General features: G+C 41.5%; 2 protein-coding genes across 4 annotated transcripts; both read left to right on the forward strand.

The window, feature by feature from the left end:
• Positions 1-1,986: 1,986 nt before the first annotated feature.
• Positions 1,987-6,575, forward strand: nrl (neural retina leucine zipper). The gene is made up of 5 exons (XM_020603350.1): positions 1,987-2,037; positions 3,703-4,484; positions 4,616-4,912; positions 5,925-6,140; positions 6,414-6,575. Exons 2-5 carry the CDS (start codon positions 3,867-3,869, stop codon positions 6,573-6,575), a joined length of 1,293 nt encoding a protein of 430 aa, XP_020459006.1. The 5' UTR covers positions 1,987-2,037; positions 3,703-3,866.
• A 2,450-nt stretch (positions 6,576-9,025) lies between these two features.
• LOC109961998 (GTP-binding protein REM 2-like) lies at positions 9,026-16,122 on the forward strand. 3 transcript variants are annotated; one of them, XM_020603319.1, is made up of 6 exons: positions 9,026-9,256; positions 9,977-10,039; positions 10,408-10,717; positions 10,826-10,899; positions 12,587-12,764; positions 14,065-16,122. In XM_020603319.1, exons 2-6 carry the CDS (start codon positions 10,037-10,039, stop codon positions 14,355-14,357), a joined length of 858 nt encoding a protein of 285 aa, XP_020458975.1. In that variant the 5' UTR covers positions 9,026-9,256; positions 9,977-10,036; the 3' UTR covers positions 14,358-16,122. The 3 variants fall into 3 exon arrangements, with proteins under 3 accessions (XP_020458975.1, XP_020458974.1, XP_020458976.1); XM_020603320.1 differs by lacking the exon at positions 9,026-9,256 and adding an exon at positions 9,292-9,371; XM_020603318.1 differs by lacking the exon at positions 9,977-10,039 and having other exon boundaries at positions 9,027-9,256; positions 14,065-16,121.
• Positions 16,123-18,029: the final 1,907 nt, after the last annotated feature.

The following is an 18,029-nucleotide window of genomic DNA, read 5'->3' on the forward strand; positions in this document are numbered from 1 at the left end:
TTAAGGATCATTGAGAAATGCTGGTTATGCATTTTCATGATCAGTGGAATAAAAAACAAACAATAAATTTAGAGATTTGTGGTTCGAACTCAGACGATGTGTGTGTGTGTGTGTGTGTGTGTGTGGAGACACGGTGATTTCTGAGAAGGAAAAATAAACCCCTTTGTGAAAATATTGAAAACTTTAAGACAATAGTGTGATCTACAATGCTGGACCTTTAGCAGCTGACTGTAAGTCAGGAGAAACCAGCTTTTTAGCCATAATAAACATGCACTGTATGTCATGTCCCCCCCACTGACTCCCATGTGCCACGGAGGGCCCAGGTTCACTGTGACAACTGGTTTATTACAATAGATAAAGTGAAACTTTGTTTGGGAATAAGTGCCTCCAAAGCACTGAAATGTTGAGAGCCTTAAGGCTTTATTATTGAATTTTCAGCTATCTGAGAAGCCCTGTGTCGGTTTTAATACATTTACTATTTTAATTTATATTGAGCCTTCATGGTTCATGTTCATAAATAAATGTGTGTATAATCAAATTATCTTAAATTAATCTACAGCAAACCAAGCACAGAAGCTCTGGTCAGCTTCTGGGGCTGACACAATTTATGTATAATTTAGATGTAGTATTTAATTTTATGTTTAACATTTTCATAGTCCAACATTTTTATAAAATGTCCATATTAAATTAACATTTTATTTGGAAACATATCTGAATATCTCTGCACCTGCTAGAAATTGTTTTTACCTAAAAGGCCATATAAACATGGGTTTAATTTTCCAGCCTTGATGCTTTCTTAAATAAAATAAAAGAGAACACAATAAATTAAATTATGGTTTTAAAAAACTTCAAAATAAGGAATAAGAAGTAAGCACTTCTTCACCCAAACTGCCTTGTGTTGTCATCTCAGGTTGTATCTACTTTATAATTTCATTCCAGTCAGTGTATCTTTGTTTTGTTCTGACATTAATATTCTGCAACAGCTTGTTCCAACTTTTAATATGATCTTTACTGCTCTTTCCACTCTGGTAAAATAATCACATCCAAGGGACTTTCTAAAGAAATTAAATGGAAATGCACATATACAGCTCATATAATGCACATTTGTGGCCAGATTTGGTATCTTGAGTGCTGACTAGAATCTGAATAGTATTCACAGAAATGATTGGATCTGTGGTATTAAACAGGTACGTTACAAAGCTTTATAGTGAGCTAAATAAGCACTTTCAACATCACTAGCTTATAATGCTAAACTAAAGCAAGTTTTTTTCTATACTGAATCTTCGTTATCAGTAGCTGTGAATGGCCACTGTGAGGCAGTACAGAGAGAACAGTCGAACCGTTAAGGCTTAGTTTTATTCAGTGGCTGACAAAACTTTGCACAGTGATGAGAAACTGAATGTGAGCAGTCAACATTACTTGTTACTGTGCCGGGTAGTGTGTAAAAACTGCACATGGCCTGAACCTTACACCATTTGCTGTGTAACAAAATACTTCATGTGCCTGGCAGTGCATTTGAGTGTTTGCGTGTCTGGCCAGAAAACTTGGCCCAACAAGTGTAAAATATTCTTACTTTTTATACAAGGAATATTATGCATCTCAGAGGGAGAGAGATGAATTTGTAGATGTGTGTGAGAGAGACAGAGAGAGAGAGAGAGAGAGAGAGATAGTAACAGAGAGAGAGAGAAACAAAGAATTTAAGAACAGAGAAACAGAAATAAAGAGAGACAGACAAGGAGAGAGAGAGAGAGACATTGCCAGAGAATGTGAACATACAATGAGAGGGACATGGGGGGATGGGGGGGGGGTTGTTGCAAACAGGGATTTGCAGCAGAGGGGAAAGAAAGAAAGAGGGCAGTGACACTCAGTGACAAAGTACTATACGCTCTCTCTCACACACACACACACACACACCTCTGTGGCTCTTTCCAAACATGTCAGTCATCTAGTCAGTCGATTATTTTTGGATGCATGTGTGTGTGTTTGATGAGGATGTGGAAAAGAGCTCGTAACCATCCTTCATCTCTATGACCTACGGTAAGATCACTTCATTCACTTTGGCTGTTACATCTCTCACCTAAGGTCTATTTGATTTTATTTGTCTCGTGTGTGTGTGTGTGTGTGTGTGTGTGTGTTGTTGCTCTTTTGGCCTTTGGCTGTGACTCGGGCCCAGAGCCAGATTGAGGCCTCTGTGGAGCCATGTCACTGTTTTCTTTCCTCTGCAATACATTTTAAACCACAGGAGGCAAAACTAATAAGCTGCACAGGCAAAGGTGGATTTTTAATTAGATGTTCATTTTAATAATAACAATTAAATTTGAAAGCCTACAATTAGGCACGTAATTAGGAGGAAATTGCTTTGTTCTTCTATAGTTTTCTTTGTCCGCTGTAGCATGCTGAAAATATCGGACCTTTCATTGATTTTCTCTGATATTTATTTTTTTCTGTTAGCTCAACTGTGTCTGACTGTTTTGACTTAAGATTCGTGTTTAACTTATCTGTCACCCTGAAAACATAGCCCATAAGTTCATCTAACTTTTAGTATATTTCTCTATGGAGCAAATGTTTTTTGATCTTGAATCTGACTCGACTGGGTCAAAAAGAAAAGGTTCTTAACATTTTGATACACATACATTTATGGTCATTATCAGTTTCAGTGAAAAATGCTATTTTTTAACATTTCTGGCTGTATAGAAATGTATTTTGATTAGTTTTAGAAAGTATCACACTGTGGATTAAAGTCTGAACCTGCTGATAATTGGATTTGGTCCCTGAGACTGGTGGATCTTTCTGTCAGAAATGATTAGGCACTCTGGATTCTTGTGCTTCAGTCAGTTGTGTGTTCAGTAGTCAGATCTTTCTAGATTCATTACATGTTATATGTAATGTGGAAATCGTGGGTTGTCATGTATAAACTGAGGTGACAGAAAATATACTTGTTAAACAGCACAGTTATGAACAAATTATAATATTTTACCTACATTTTCCTGTTTTGTCTATTCATGACACAAACATCTGCATGTGTGACCAAACATGCACATGTATGTGAGTGTGCATATGTTTATAGTCTTATACATGTGTGTATAAGATGATGAACAGAGCAGATGAGCTGCAGATTGTTGTCTTTACATAACACACAAACAGACTCACAATTCAAATTGGACTAAGAATTATTTTTAAAACTGCATGTGTGCAATACCAGGAAAACATCACAAGGCCTTCATACAAACAGGAAATGTTGAAATGTTTTGCTATTATAATAGAATGACTTTAACCAAAGGGCTAGTTCCATTTAACGAATGGCTTTATTAATGGGGCTGAAGACTACCAGCCTGACAATGAGTCGAATCTCCTCGTCTCTGCCTGAGGCTAGCAGCTCACAGCTATGCTAGCCACTACAAGCATAACACATCAGAATTTCAACTCTCTGCAGCCACATTGTATTGTGAATAATGGAGGCACTAGGTTTTGATGAGGAACAATACCTGTAATTCCATATCAACACCTCTGGTTCTGCTGCATGGTCTATTAAAAGTCTCACTGTCCACTGAGTACTAAAATTTAATAAAACCAGTAATTATCAGTTATTACCCCTTATACTGGCTAATTAGAAGGTGCTACCATTTAATTAGCCAGTATAGCTGAACTTTTCTCTTGTCCCTGTATCCTATAATCCTTCTTTCCACATCTTTGTTTCTTCAGAGCAAAAGAAACAGAGGCAAGGACACAGGGACCGGTCTACTTCCTGACATCACCCCTGCTGCTGTCTATGAACTTCACTGAGGCAGAGCAGTGGGCTTTCCAACAATCCTGACAGACGGCAAAACCCTGTTGAGGCTCCAACACCAGCGGCAACAGCAGACACGATGTCCTCGCCCCCCATCCCCATGCCCTCTCTCCCCCCCAGCCCTCTGGCCATGGAATACCTGAATGACTTTGACCTCCTCAAGTTTGAGGTGAAATCTGACGCTCCTCTGCTCCCTCCTCCAGGTGTGTATCCCAAATCTGGTCTCTCCCATGACCCTTCCAGCTCTCCGTACACAGGCCAACCTCCACAGGATTCCAGCTTGAGCTCCAGCCCTTACAACTCACTGCCACCATCACCGACACTCAGTGATGCCCATCCGCCACCGTCAGGCTCTTCCTCCCTCTCTTCATCATCCTCCTCCATCTCCTTCCCCCTCTCCATATCCAACAGCTTCACCTCCGGCATCAGCTCTATCTCTCAGGGTAATATGGAGGAAAGCCCGGCCCATGGCGGGCCTCAGTGTCCCACCCCAGCCTCACTGGAGGACCTGATTTGGCTGGCAGCACTTCAGCAACAGTTTGGAGGTGATGTGGCGGGGCCCGGCACTCTGCTGGGAGCCTTGGGAGGAGTACCAGAGAGAGGGGATAGAGAGAGGGGGTCAGTGAATGGCTTTCTGGGCTGTGAGGATGCTGTGGAGGCTTTGCTGAACTCAGCTGCTGCAGCTGTTAGCTCACAGGTAGCCATTTGTTATTTCTACCCCTTGATAATACTATGTCATTTACAAGTAGTGGTGAAAGAGCTGACGTTTATCTTCTGCCCTGTGCTGCCATCATCTTTATGCTCCGTCCTCTTCAACTACCTCTTCAGTTTCCGAGTCTTTCTCAGAGTTCAAGCAGCAACAATGGCGACTCCAGCAGCAACAGTGGAGGTGACATCTCCTGCACCAAAGGGACAGACATGTGTCATCGTCCACTTGTCTTCCTCTCATCTGTTCCTCCCTCGCACCCCAACACAGCCACCACCTTTGGTTCCTACTCACAACCACTCAGCCCCCAGAGTCGCCTTCATCACCACCAGCATCACCATCATCAGCACCATCCACATCACCCCATGCATGGCAGCCATCACCATCATCACCACCCACAAGTTAATCAGGTACACAGGGCAACACTTATGCATCCAGATTAAGTGGCACAAGCTTGTAGCAAAGGGAGAGAACTGTGGCAACATTAGGCAGAAGGAGTGAGCAAACAAGCAGTGAAGGGTTAGGATTACAACATTAGACCATGATTATTAATGTTTATGAATGAATGAATGTTTATCTGAAGTGTCACTTTAATGACCACTTACATACCAAAGAGAAATTTTTGTCTTTGAGGACACAAGTCCTGAAAACATATTTTTCAGTAATACTTTATCCACCTACATTATTTATCATTTCTAACCACTATGTAAACATGTATACCATGGTTTAAAACAGACCGTAATGCAGCTGTAAGCACATATGAATACATTTTTAAGTGTCTTTAAATGAGCACTATTTGTCAGCAATGACACCTTCTCCTATGAAGACATATTTTATATTATTACAATTGTGCTTTAATAAGTTATACACTGGTCTCCAGTCACGGGTACTCACAGGAGAAATTGTGGCTTTTGACAAACACTTGTATTTGCTCACAACAACATTATAGCATGTTCTAAGTAATTTGTTAAATATTCATATAGTTATAAATGCCAAAAAGAAGGGGCTATTTGTGTGTTTTATTTCAAAAGTCTAAGTTTAATGGGGAGATAAACATTGTAATCTGTGCTCTGGTCAATCAAGATGTCTGGGTGGATCTCTATATGGAGCACAGTGTGAGCTTATGATATAATCTGCTATTATTGCTGTGTGTAATCCTGATAACTGTCACCCACACTTAGTCAGATTACATGACAGATTATGGGCATGTGGCGCTGAAATGTGCCCCCTGACACACACACATACAACCAACATGACACATCACATGTCCACCAGTCACACTGCGGTGATATGCTTAAGTTTGAATCTTGGACAAATAGGATTCACACTCCTCTAACTCTTCACACTTCATCACTTCCAGCATGTGTCTCATTGCCAATTAACAGAGGAACAGCATATCCTCTCTGTGTGCTTTCTCCATCTGTTCAGCAGTGCGGGGCGAACGAGCGTTTCTCTGATGAGCAGCTGGTGAGCCTGTCAGTGCGTGAGCTCAACCGACACCTGCGTGGAGTGAGTAAGGATGAAGTGGTGCGCCTGAAGCAGAAACGCCGCACGCTAAAGAACCGTGGCTATGCCCAGTCCTGCCGCTACAAGCGCCTACAGCACCGCCACACTCTAGAGTCTGAGAAGCATGTACTTACACAACAGGTACACACACAAATTGAAAAGCTTCATGTCTCTTCTCTCAGTATGTGCTCATCCAAGCCTTATCTGACTCCAAACTTAAATCTAAATCCAGTAGCAAGCTTTAATTAGGACATTCTGACACAAGAAAGAGAGGATGGCAGCCAAAACATTCAGTGTCTGACACCATAACCCCAGTCTGAATTCCCCAGACTTCTGTTGCTGGCAGTATATGTCCTGAATAATCACTGAAATGAGCACAAAGAAATGATCATCTTGTCTTTTTTTCCTTCTCAGTTGGAACAGCTACAGTGTGAGCTGACTCGAGTGCTGAGGGAGAGAGACGCCTACAAGGCTCGCTATGAGAAGCTCCTTAGCACAAGCCACTGCACCGCTGTCGACGCCCCACCACCACGCACCAGCAAGCCACCTTCACCACCCCCAGAGTACTTCCTCTGAGTTTAATCATGGGGGGACCAGCCAAAATGGAGCAATCACTGATGAGTAATCAGACTGTGTATGTGTGTGCATGTGTGTGTGTGTGTGTGTGTGTGTGTGTGTGTGTGTGTAATAGATAAAGTGAAAGAGAGGCATTAGCAAGAAGCTTTTGGGCTGTACAACTGTGAAATTTACCCTTGAATTAGAGGGGAACTGACTGTCAAGACTCTAGGCTACTTTGTCGACTTGGTTTTACTTCACTGTGAATGATAGTTGCACAAAAGCTGGCTGAGAGCTCTCTGAGACCTTTTGCTTGTGATATCAGTTTAACAGTGGACAAATACGAGTAAAGTGGAACAAAAGATTTTTAAAAATGTATCAATAGTCCCTGACACTTCTGAGCAGACTAGCTGGCAAAATTATATAGCTACAGTGGACTCTCCAAATGGCTATTTGAGGCTCAAACCATAGTTTTGTTTTATTTTTATAATAAGCTGCTAAAAGCTGCAGGGCTCTGAGTAGTGCAGTGGTGCTGGATGTGAAGTCATAGGGGCTTGGGCATGCAGTTCAATATTCACCAGCTAATATTTCACAGTTGCCTACCAAAGTGTTGAAGCTAACCAAGACTTGTTATTCTTTGTAAAATAAATAATTATAGATTAAAGAATGTACAAAGATAGATACCTTTCAGGCATATTGCTTTTGTGTTTGATCAAAATCTACCTTTCGCTAGTTGGAAATGGTGACTTTCAGTCATTCGCAGTAACAGTTTGCTCTCAAACATGGGTTGTTACATACAAAGGCATTGAGCTGGTAGTGTGCTTACTAAAACTACTGCATATGGTGAAAGAGACGAGGAAACCAGTGGCAGCCAGTGTAAACGAGTGTGGCATGATTTGTGTGGTTTTGTCCATTTCTCCAGACAAGAGCAGATCGAACACTTCTGTAACACGGAAATTCACTGTATTGATGCATCACACAGCAAGTGTGGACTCGGGTACTGTTGACTACTCCAGTTGCAACAGAAAATTAAGGGTGCAGGGATTGAAAAAATGCAAATAATCTCTTCATGAAGACACCTCCTTAACTGTCCCATGAAATCATGCATTAGAACTATTTATTTTGTTTGAGTGTAGGTTAAATGACCTGTTCTTTTATTGATTCACCTATTTATTCAGTATTTATTGTTTATTTATGTACTGATTCTAATTATTTTATGGGTTTTATTCCATTAGTGTGTATTTTTACTTTCCTACTGTTGTGATTAGAATTAACATCATTATAAAAACAATGGCCATTATCATGGTTTCCTGCTCCTGTTGTAGTGTGGTTTCATAAGCATATGAAATAAACAAAGTACTTTACCAAACAGGGCTTGTTTGTGGTGTGTTTTTCTGCACCTTTCATGTGTGTTAACCTCAGCTTTGCTCCATTCATCTATCTGAGCATCTCCCACTTTCAGTGTTCTGCGGGCCTTTTCTGTGCAGCTCGCTCTGCAACCCTGTTTCCTGCTCCATCCTTCTCTTTATCTCTGCCCCTCTATAATGAGGCAGTGATCCTGGGTGTTACACTGTTTGGGATGACCTCATCTTCAGCTCTACCTCCCTTATCTGTATCTCTCACTCTCTCTTTGGCCTGGACAATAGAAGCAGGATTAGGGCTATAATAGCGCCCTGGCTGCGCACTGCCGGAGTCTATTGTGGTTTTGTGTGGGAGGGACGCACCACTGCTTATGGCCCCAGTCACATTTTGACAGAAAACATGTTCAAATACATTCCTCAGATCAGGGACTAGAAGTGACTTAATTTAATACAATCTCATTGAGTCTGTCGAGGAAAAGGCCATGTGTGCCTTTGACAGGACACAAGAGGAAAAAGGCGAGAGACTGATAGATTGGTAGTCAGGTAAGTATGTTGTCAAGCCACAGTTCTACAGCGGGAATACTCCAATGACACGCTTTAAACATAGAACCCCCAAGGACGCACGCACAAACAAAACGCCTATTAGTGTGGAGCAGACTTGTGTCGTGCTGCCCCCTCGTGGCTGGTTTACACATTGCCTCTGTCGTTCAGAGGTCAATGACAGCTTCGTGACACTGAGCATCTTTCTACAGTTCTTGCTCTCTGATGCTTAATGCATCACCACTCCACGTTCACTACTGAGCTGTACCTGCTGCAAACACCAGCTGAGTCCTTGGCGTGGCTACTTTAATGTCTCTTCTACACTAATAATAACATTAATAATAAGAATAAGAATGATAATAATAGAAGGTGTCAAGTCAGTTTGGAGAGTGGTGGTGAATGACGTTGCTGACTGCAGACCTGGTCCTAAGCCTTCACGTGAGAAAGACACAATGAGAGTGATAATAGAGATAGATATAAAGTGACAAACTGAGGGAGAGTGTGTGCAGGAGAGAGAGAGAGAGTGAGGCAGAAAGCGGAGAGAGAGAGAGAGAGAGAGGAAGAGGAAGAGAGAGAGAGAGAGAGACCGTGCTTACTTTGTAGTTGCCGAGAGCCGTGTGACAGGTGAGAGATCAGCCCAGGCATTTTGGGCTGGGGTTCATAAAGACTGTGGAGTGGGGAGCGAGGAGGGGCGTGTTCTGTGTCCTTTGGGGTCTTTATTTCCGGTCGCTTGATTCCAGTTTGCAGATGCCGACAGATGTGCCCGAAGACAGGCTCAACAACGAGGAGAACACGACCAAGGTAGGATGCCCGGGGTGGCGCGAGCTCGGGGCAAACAGCTCCAATATCCAGTGTTCAATTAGCCAATCAGGCTGGGGGGAACGTGGCAGGGGCTGATGTTTGGTGCTCTGATACGGTGAGCTTAATGGGTGGATGGTTTATTGAACTGTCAGAAAATCAGTTTTCCCTGTGAGTGTGTGCGTGCGCGCGCGTAAATACTGTATGTAGGTGGTGGTACAGACTTCTGTTTCCAATTTGAATGCCTAAATCCAATTTGGGAATAATGTTTCGTTTATTATTATTGATAATAATAATAAATTGGACTAATACAGAGAATGTATTACCTTCACGTGAAGCATTTTAGCATCTTTCAGCTCATTGTTTGGTTTTCAACTTTACTGCTTTGGTTCACTTTCACAACTCCCATCAGCATGGTTTATGGTTTTCAGCCATAGTAGGTGGAGTTGGCCCATCTGTTTTCAGCCAGAGGGCTTGAAAAACTTTCACCAAACCATTAATGTTTCATTTTGGAGCAATATTGCTGCTAAAAAGACAGATTTTACCTCAGCAGTTGATAGAGACCAAAAACAGAGCTGACAGGGGGGTGGCTAGTTGACTTTTTCAGTCATCAGTTGGAAAAAAGAACAATACAAATATATCATGCTGCTCTATATCTGCTGGATGTGTAAATATTTGCATAATGTGTGCTAACAGGTTTGCCATATTTTGTGTACATTGCAGGTGTAAAGGGACACTTTACTACTTAACCTGTGAGGGCATTTAAGAGGCACTGAAAATCTGATGGTAAATGGATGAGTAGCCTACTTATATATCACTTTTGAAGTACAGTCAAAGTGCTTTATATTATTTGCCCATTCACAGACACCAGTGGCAACAAAACTGCCATATAATCATTAACACATTGATGGTGTTGGCCCCCAGAAACAATTTGGGGTTCCGTGTCTTTAAGGACACTGATATGGGGCGTGGAAAAGCCAGGGATCAAACCTGTAGATTTTGACCAGTTGGTCTCTTGCCAAACCCAGTTTTATGTAACATCAATAGCAAAAGCTGGGGTCCTGTGTATTTTAGTGGTATATGGAAAGCACCATTTAATTAGAGACTAGCTTTATATGCTATATATTTTATGTGTCCACCAATCTCTCCTCCAGTGTGACAGTATGACTCTGTCCAGCACACCTACTGTTCGCAGAGGAAGCACTCCTCTGCCAATTAAACACCAGTTGAGAAGAGAAGAAGCTGTCCATGATGACTGTGACTGGACATCGGGTGCAGCTGGACCTTCTGCTGCATCCATCAGCTTCAGTCCAGCCTTGGATGACACTCTGACTGTGGTGGTGGAGGGCAGACCTGATGGGCGTTTAAGGATCGCCCTGCTGGGGCAGAACGGTGTGGGAAAGACCTCCTTGGCCCTTGCCCTCGCAGGGGACATGGACAGGACTGCATCTGTGGATTCTGATGGTACAAAGCTGTTTCTCTGACAGGATTAATTCAGTGGTCACAGTGAGCAGCAGGTAAATAAATCCCAGCACCCATCTGACACCTAACTGCTACTCTCCCTGTCCTTAGGAGAGGGCTATGTGCGCACAGTCACTGTGGATGATGAGGAGAGCACCATCATTATCTATGACAACTGGCGACAGGTGAGCCAAACACTTCACTGTTCCCACACTCCCTGCTCCCTGCACCTTCATTAGGCCAGTGAGCTCTTTCTGCTGCTGTATACAGCGTGCTCAGCAGCATTTTGCCATGTATATATAAAGAACTGTTACTGCCAGCAGGCCTGAGGGCTACTGAATCCTTGACTTCATTTGATTTTCTTTATTTGAAGCATTTTGTGTGCTGCACAGGGTGATGCTTTTACTGTATTAGGAGATATGTTTGGGAAATCGAGATTTCTAGCTGAGTGTCTTTGAGACAAACCGACAGCATCCATATATTGCATTGTAATATTGTGACTGAATTGTAATATATTGTCCAAGTAAAAAAATAAAACACAAGAAAATCAAACTGCATGATTTTGATGCTGCATATATAGCACACTTTATATGTGTTCATACTGTAGATCTGGAGGACATTGCATTGTTTATTGTTCTTGACATTGTTCTTGACACTGTGGCAAAAATACAGTGATACATCTGCTGCATCTGCATCTGGTTGACAGAGGAAAGCTCATTATCAGGTTGTTTTGTACACTTATTCCACTTTTCCCTTGAGAGCAATGTAGAGGCATCTGTGTGGATGTAAGTGAGAGAGAGACAGAGAGGAAGAGAGAGAGAGAGAGCTGCCCACAGAGCAGATGTGCAAAATGATTGCATTAATATTTCTGATTTAGGTGGATGTGTGAAAAACACTGAATACACACATTTGTGACACAATCTGTCTTTCGTGATCTTATGTGTTACTCTCTGTATAATGAATTACATTTGTTGTGAGAGACTGCAGTATTGGTCAGCTTATAGGGAATTCGCTTATGCAGATGTAGTGTTATATCTGTCATATCTATCATTACAGAGAAAATGTTGGTTTTGGTCCATGCTCAGTTCTAGATATAATGTAAATTAAATAAAAAGTCAGTGAACCTCAGCAGCTCTAATTCAAGACACACTGAAATGTAGTCCATTCTCTATGAAGGATTTACTCAGGGACTTTTATTTTTAGAGATTTTTGTCTCTTTGCTGCTTGGGGAGGATGACTGGGTGTGTATGTCACTAAAATGGGAGGTATATCGTAGTTAGTGCCATCTACAGTAGTAATGTCTCAATAAACCACTCAGGATTTTAGATTTAGTGTAGTCTTTTGTCTGCTGTTTCTCCCCTGACTTCATGCTTACAATCTAAAGGTTTGGTCAGCAGTGTCCATGACAGAAATGACAACTAAAGAGTTTGTGCTCAGCGTGTGACACAAGAGTGAGTTTTCCACTGTGCAGCAGCGATGTCCCTGACTGATAGGAAATGAGGAGTGAGCGCAGCTAAAGTTAGATAAAGAAAGTACTATGTGTGTCTCATTTTTACACAAAATAAACAGTTAGATGTTTAATAATGTATGGTTTATTATTTCATAGAACCAGGGGTTTAATTAACTTTTTACATGTATTTCAAATGTGCACCCCTCTCTGAGACCGTGCCCCCAGCCTCAGCACCCCACACACAGCTTTCTAGATCTAGTGTGAGGATGTTCTCACACGTTAGCATGCACTAACACTTTTCTGAAATAAAGCTATCATACCATAGAGGTACACTGATTTAGCTTGCAGTTTCCTCACAGTATTGTGAAACAGCACCTACACTAGTGTAACATGCAGTGCCTGCCTGTGTGTGTGTCCCTCAGGACCTTTCATCTCTGCAGTGTGAGGTGTGTGTCCTGGTGTTTTCAGTGACTGACAGACGTAGTTTCCACCGCACTGCTCAACTCCGACTTCTCCTGAGAGAGACTCAGCCCCAAACTCCCATTATCCTTGTTGGTAATAAGAGTGACCTGGTTCGCACACGTGAGGTTACCTCCCAAGGTAAGATGCGCTTCCACTTCGATCTTTTGTTCCTCACCTCTTTTATTGATTCCTTCTGTTGTGGCAACTCATCTTCACGGTCGGCAGTGACATTTTCAGCTCTTTATCTCCAGCAGTAAACAGTAATGTAGGGGTGAAGTATGTGAAAATGTAAATGGAAATGCTTTAGCTTCACTGCGGTGTGGGAGTATGAGGGGAGCCACAGTTACACAGGGGAGCATTCTCTGGGAGTGCGCTGCCTGTCCGCATTTCTGTACTACGACACTGCCTACATGCAATGCAGTATTAAATAGTCATGGCTACATAAGCAGCTATAAAAGTTAAAGTTTTGAAAACTTATTTTTATTTTGAATTAAGAGTACAGAGTTACCAAGTGGGATGAGTTATTTTGGGCACCCATGGTTCTTTGATTTAAAAAATGTCAAAGGTACAAGCATGTGGACATAAAAACTTATGTGGAAAAGTGAACTATGACTCCCAAGGTGACATCCAGTCACAGAGCTAAAGAGTACAGTGTTGGCTTCCTCTCCTCAGCATGGGATGCCCATAGGTACTGTAGCATTTGAACATGTCCGCCATGCCAAAAATGATCTCTTCAAAAACAACACTGAAATAATTGAAAGTTTTATAATAATTACATGTGTTTATTCTATAAACCTATATGACTGTGTCAGTAACCCTGAGGATAGAGCAAAATACCCGTCCTGACATTTAGATTTAAATATTGCCGAACTGTGATTGGTCATATGACTTTTTCCCAAGGGAACCGGTGAGAAAAGCACAGACAAATAAAACAATACAGAAACCTTGTGACAGAACTAGCACAGTTTTAACGGTGTTCTTGTCAGCCTTCATTTCTTGTAACAATAAGACATTTGTTATAGTGTTTTTGTAGAAAAAAAAACAGATGCAGCATCCTTTCTACCTCTTGTTTTTCTGCTTTTATTCTTTATCATGTGTCTGTGCCTTTCTGACACATTTACAGTGGCTGATATGTCTTTGTGTACCAGAGGATATTGTAGCAACCCTAGCTTTTTGCATAGCATCAGTCCTACCATAAGTCTCAAAAAACCCAAACCATTTGCCCTCTTTATACTATAAATTGGTTAATGGGTTCTTTGTAATTGCTTGCAAGTGCCTTTTGCACAATTGGATCAAAGCAAGAGAGATCAAAACCCTTACAGATAAAAGGCGATAGCTTATTCCTGTGGGTTTGGTCAGGTTTCTAGATAGGTAAATGCTCCTTAAAAGCCCTGCCAGCTGCCTTTATTCATCTTGTTTGATCCATCTCCTCCCTCAGAGGCCATGTCCAGTGCCGCCCTCTTCAACTGTCTGTATCTGGAGATCTCTGCCTCTCTGGACCACCGCACCCCAGAGGTCCTTGAGTGTGCAGTGCGGCTAGCCAGGGGCCAGTCCCCATGGCCCCCGGGGACCAGTGCAGAGGACATGAGTGGAGGAGGCCAACGTGAAAGCATCACCTCTCGTGCCAAACGCTTCCTGTCCAGCCTGGTGCCCCGATACCCACGAGAGCGAGAAGCGAGCAAGTTCCTGCGGCAGAAGTCCCGCTCATGCCACGACCTGGGGGCGCTGTGACTGGGCACTGCAGGGAGGTTAATGGTTAAGACTGTTAACAGAGATAGCTGGAAGTGATGTAGTATATCAACAAAGAGAGGAACAGGGAGTGATGCAGCAATTAGTGGACTGGAGAGGAGGTTGTGAGTGTGAAGGTGCCAGAGTGATGGCAGGACAATGTTGTGAGTGATCATCAGCAGAGGAAAAGAAGGAGAATGACAACAGTGTTAATAATGATGTTCATATATGATGGTATAGAAGTTTTGTACAAAACACCAAACAACAAAGAAGAGACAAATATTACTATATACTGTTGTAGAACACGTGTAAATAACCTGTAGTTCTGATGCTTAACTACCACCCTCATAGCTATGAGAGATAAATAAAATGTTTGAGTCTTGAGAAAGGAACTGCAAATCTGCCTTACTGGGTTTTGTTATTACACTAGGTACACGTTTCTTATTAAGATAGAAGCAGTCAAAATTAACAATGACCAAGGCACAGGATAAAGTCAGGACCATATGTATTCATAATTCTTTAGTGGGTCAGACTTTGCTGATGATTCATGTTGTGTTCATTTACTCAAAGCTGTTGTGGTGTCCAGCAGTAGGACAGTGAAAGGCCAGCGAGGAGAGAAGGGATTAAAGAGATTTTAAAAAAAAAGTGGTCACAGTGTGGTAATAAGAGAAGGAGAGCTGAAGAGATCATTGTATATAGAGTGATGGTTGCCATGTTACGGTTGTCAAGGAGACTTGGTTTCACTGAGATGTACACATTATGTCCATTTCAGCTCTATGGCTTTACCTTCACTTTTTATGCTGCATATTGATTCAGCAATAAGAGTCCACTTCTAGCACAATAAATTGTATTGTTTTTACCATAGAATTCAAATTCCAAATTAACATGCAGAGGATTTTTTCAGATATCAGCTTCCCTGCACTCATCTGTATCACTCTCTACCCTCAGCACTTCCATCCTCCCACTTCCACCCACACATGATCAAAGACTTAGCACACCATAGGTCGTTACACCCATCAGTTGTTATCAGAGTGAGAACTGTGCTATAGAAGTAAAAAATAATAATAATAAAATGGTGGCATGATGGTCTGACTCATTCCCTTGGCTGTCAACTGCTGGATCGGATTGGAGGGTTAAGATTTGAGATAGTCAACATGAGCCACAGGCTCCCTCAAGTGGCCAAGATAAGGTCCCGAGCTGCTAAAGAAAATACATGAATGTGGTTAAAATGGCAGATAAAAGAGAAATGATAAGCAGCTCTCCACTCTAGCTCATATGTTGCTCAGATGACTTGTACGTGCATTTTATGCACTCAGCATTTTATAAGAGAGAACTTTGGCTACACTTTCATCCTGAAGGCTGTTGGGTTGTTATAATATAAGCAGGAGTTTCTCTGGGTGTTGCAAGGGCCTGCACATAACTACAAATCAACTCTGATCATCATCTGAATTTGTAAAACAGTGCAGTTGTTGGTAAAATGTGCATTAAGAGTAAAATTTCAAATGAAAAAGGTCACTGAAAAGGTCATCAAATCTATGTGCGTGACTCTGAGCCACTGTCATCACGCCAAACTCTGACCAACATTTTTCTGATTTTCAATCTGATCTCTCTTCGGGTGAAATGATCTGCAGCTCTTTGCAATGATAAAATCACAGGCTGAAAAACTCACTTTGGCACAAATCTGAGCTATAGCAGATACCATGGTCCAAAGTCCTCTGCTGCAACTCCCCACACAAACAGTTAAGATAGCCAATAAATAAATACCTTTATCTCTTTTTTCCTATTTTGTCTATTTATTCACGTGTTCCTTTATATTTTATGTACATTTTATCTCCCTACACTATAACCTAAATTCTGCTTCCAAGCCTTTGTTACACTACCAGGATGTAATTTTCAAGGAGAAATATTAAGCACCTTAATTTAGCAAAATGGTATCCATTTATCATAGTCACATTTAATATGTAGAATCACACTATTTATTTAAAAAATATCACATTCCTGGATATAATAGTGAAGGACTGAATCTCTGCCCTTAATGGTAACAACAGCCTTTGATGTACTTGTGTTTAACAGACAAAATGGTGGATACTGGACTTTTTTTCTTGCTGCTACTTTCATCATCCACTGTAGGATTTAGAGAAATAAATAACAGAGCCTACTTATGAAATAAAGGGATATATTATTATTCACACTGCTTCTTGTTCACATCTAAGCTCCGCCAACTAAAAACCATGGGCCACAGGCTGGAGCAGCTATTAAAAAAGTCTTATCGTACACATAGATCTCTTCTCCTAATCACATCCTGCACTATAAAAATACACATACTGCTGCCAAAACGGGTACTGCGCCAACTTCACTGGTGCAAGCCAACAATAAAACTCTGTTCTCCGCAGTAAATAAGTTAATCATGCTCCCATATACAGCAGCTTATAAAACCTTTCCACTGATGTTTTGCTTTTTAGTAAAGTGGTTTACCCTGATCATCCTGGATACCCTGGGTTGAGCCTGTCAACTGAAAGGAATTTCTCAGTGCTCCAAAGCAAATAACGTTCCTCAACTTGTCATCTGGACTCCATACCTACAAATCCAATCAATACCTACCTGCCTGTCTTACACCTGACAGCTAGCGTAGTCTCGCCTCCACTGATGACTGTCACCTATTCTAAGAAAAAACAAACAAAAAACTGGTTCACAGCACAGCAGAGAAACTGCACTGCTCAAGAATACAAATGACCTCCTCCATGGTCTGTTATCCTTTCTCATTCTTTCAGATCTCATCTGCATTCAATACTATATCCCATCAGCTACTCCTAGAATGCCTACCGTGTTGGAGATTATGGCCTTGTTCACCAATGGTTTTCATCCTGTTAGTTGTGCACTCTGAGATCTCCACAGTCACACAGGAAGAGTTGGGGCCACTCTGCTTATTATTTATCTCCTCCTCCTTTGCCTCATCACCATGTCATTCAGTGTCACTGCTACCTGGACTATACCCAGTAGAAGAAACCAGTTCTCCCTCCAGATACCCTCACCACCTGTCTCCGTGATATTTGGCTGACAAATCTTTTTTTTAAACTTAATAAACCTGGAATACTGGCTCCAAAATTACACTTGCAAAATTCTGAAAATTCTCACAAAATATATCCACTGACCAAATAAACCCATGGCCATCCAGCTTCACTGGCTCTGTGACCTACAGGATAGATTTAAAATTCTCCTCACTTATCTCCTTCATACTCTCTGAACCATACTTTCAGCAGATGTGATGTCTGTAAATGACTTTAAACCTGCTAGAATTGGCACCAGAGCTTTCTCTTGTGTGGCACCCCATCACTGAACATCTCATTTGGCTACTAAACCATATGGCACAATGCAAAACTAAAAAACACTTGCTCAGAATGGCATTTTATTCTATTTAGTTCATTTATCATATGGAATGTTTTTTTCTGGTTTGCTTTTGTCATGTTCATTAATGTTGTGACTTGCTTGTTACAGTTCGTTGGCCTATTTGCTGTGGACAGTGTGTCCCGACAGGAACATAGATGTAAAATGTGATATATTACTAAGCTGAACACGCTAGAAAATGGTCTCGACTTCTGGAAAGAAAGTACAAACTTACTGGTATATGTTCTTTTAACAAAATGTCTCAATTATTGCCTTAACTGAAATGTTATT

The sequence above is a fragment of the Monopterus albus genome, unplaced genomic scaffold (assembly GCF_001952655.1).
Source record: "Monopterus albus unplaced genomic scaffold, M_albus_1.0 scaffold61.1, whole genome shotgun sequence".
Lineage (NCBI taxonomy): Eukaryota > Metazoa > Chordata > Actinopteri > Synbranchiformes > Synbranchidae > Monopterus > Monopterus albus.

Excerpts from the sequence above, each read along its gene's own strand:
- nrl (XM_020603350.1), top strand. The coding sequence starts at position 3,867 with ATGTCCTCGCCCCCCATCCCCATGCCCTCTCTCCCCCCCAGCCCTCTG. Across the intron at positions 4,485-4,615 it reads CTGCAGCTGTTAGCTCACAG|TTTCCGAGTCTTTCTCAGAG; the intron begins GTAGCCATTTGT and ends CTACCTCTTCAG. Across the intron at positions 6,141-6,413 it reads AGCATGTACTTACACAACAG|TTGGAACAGCTACAGTGTGA; the intron begins GTACACACACAA and ends TTTCCTTCTCAG.
- LOC109961998 (XM_020603318.1), top strand. The coding sequence starts at position 9,203 with ATGCCGACAGATGTGCCCGAAGACAGGCTCAACAACGAGGAGAACACG. Across the intron at positions 9,257-10,407 it reads ACGAGGAGAACACGACCAAG|TGTGACAGTATGACTCTGTC; the intron begins GTAGGATGCCCG and ends TCTCTCCTCCAG. Across the intron at positions 10,718-10,825 it reads TGCATCTGTGGATTCTGATG|GAGAGGGCTATGTGCGCACA; the intron begins GTACAAAGCTGT and ends CCCTGTCCTTAG.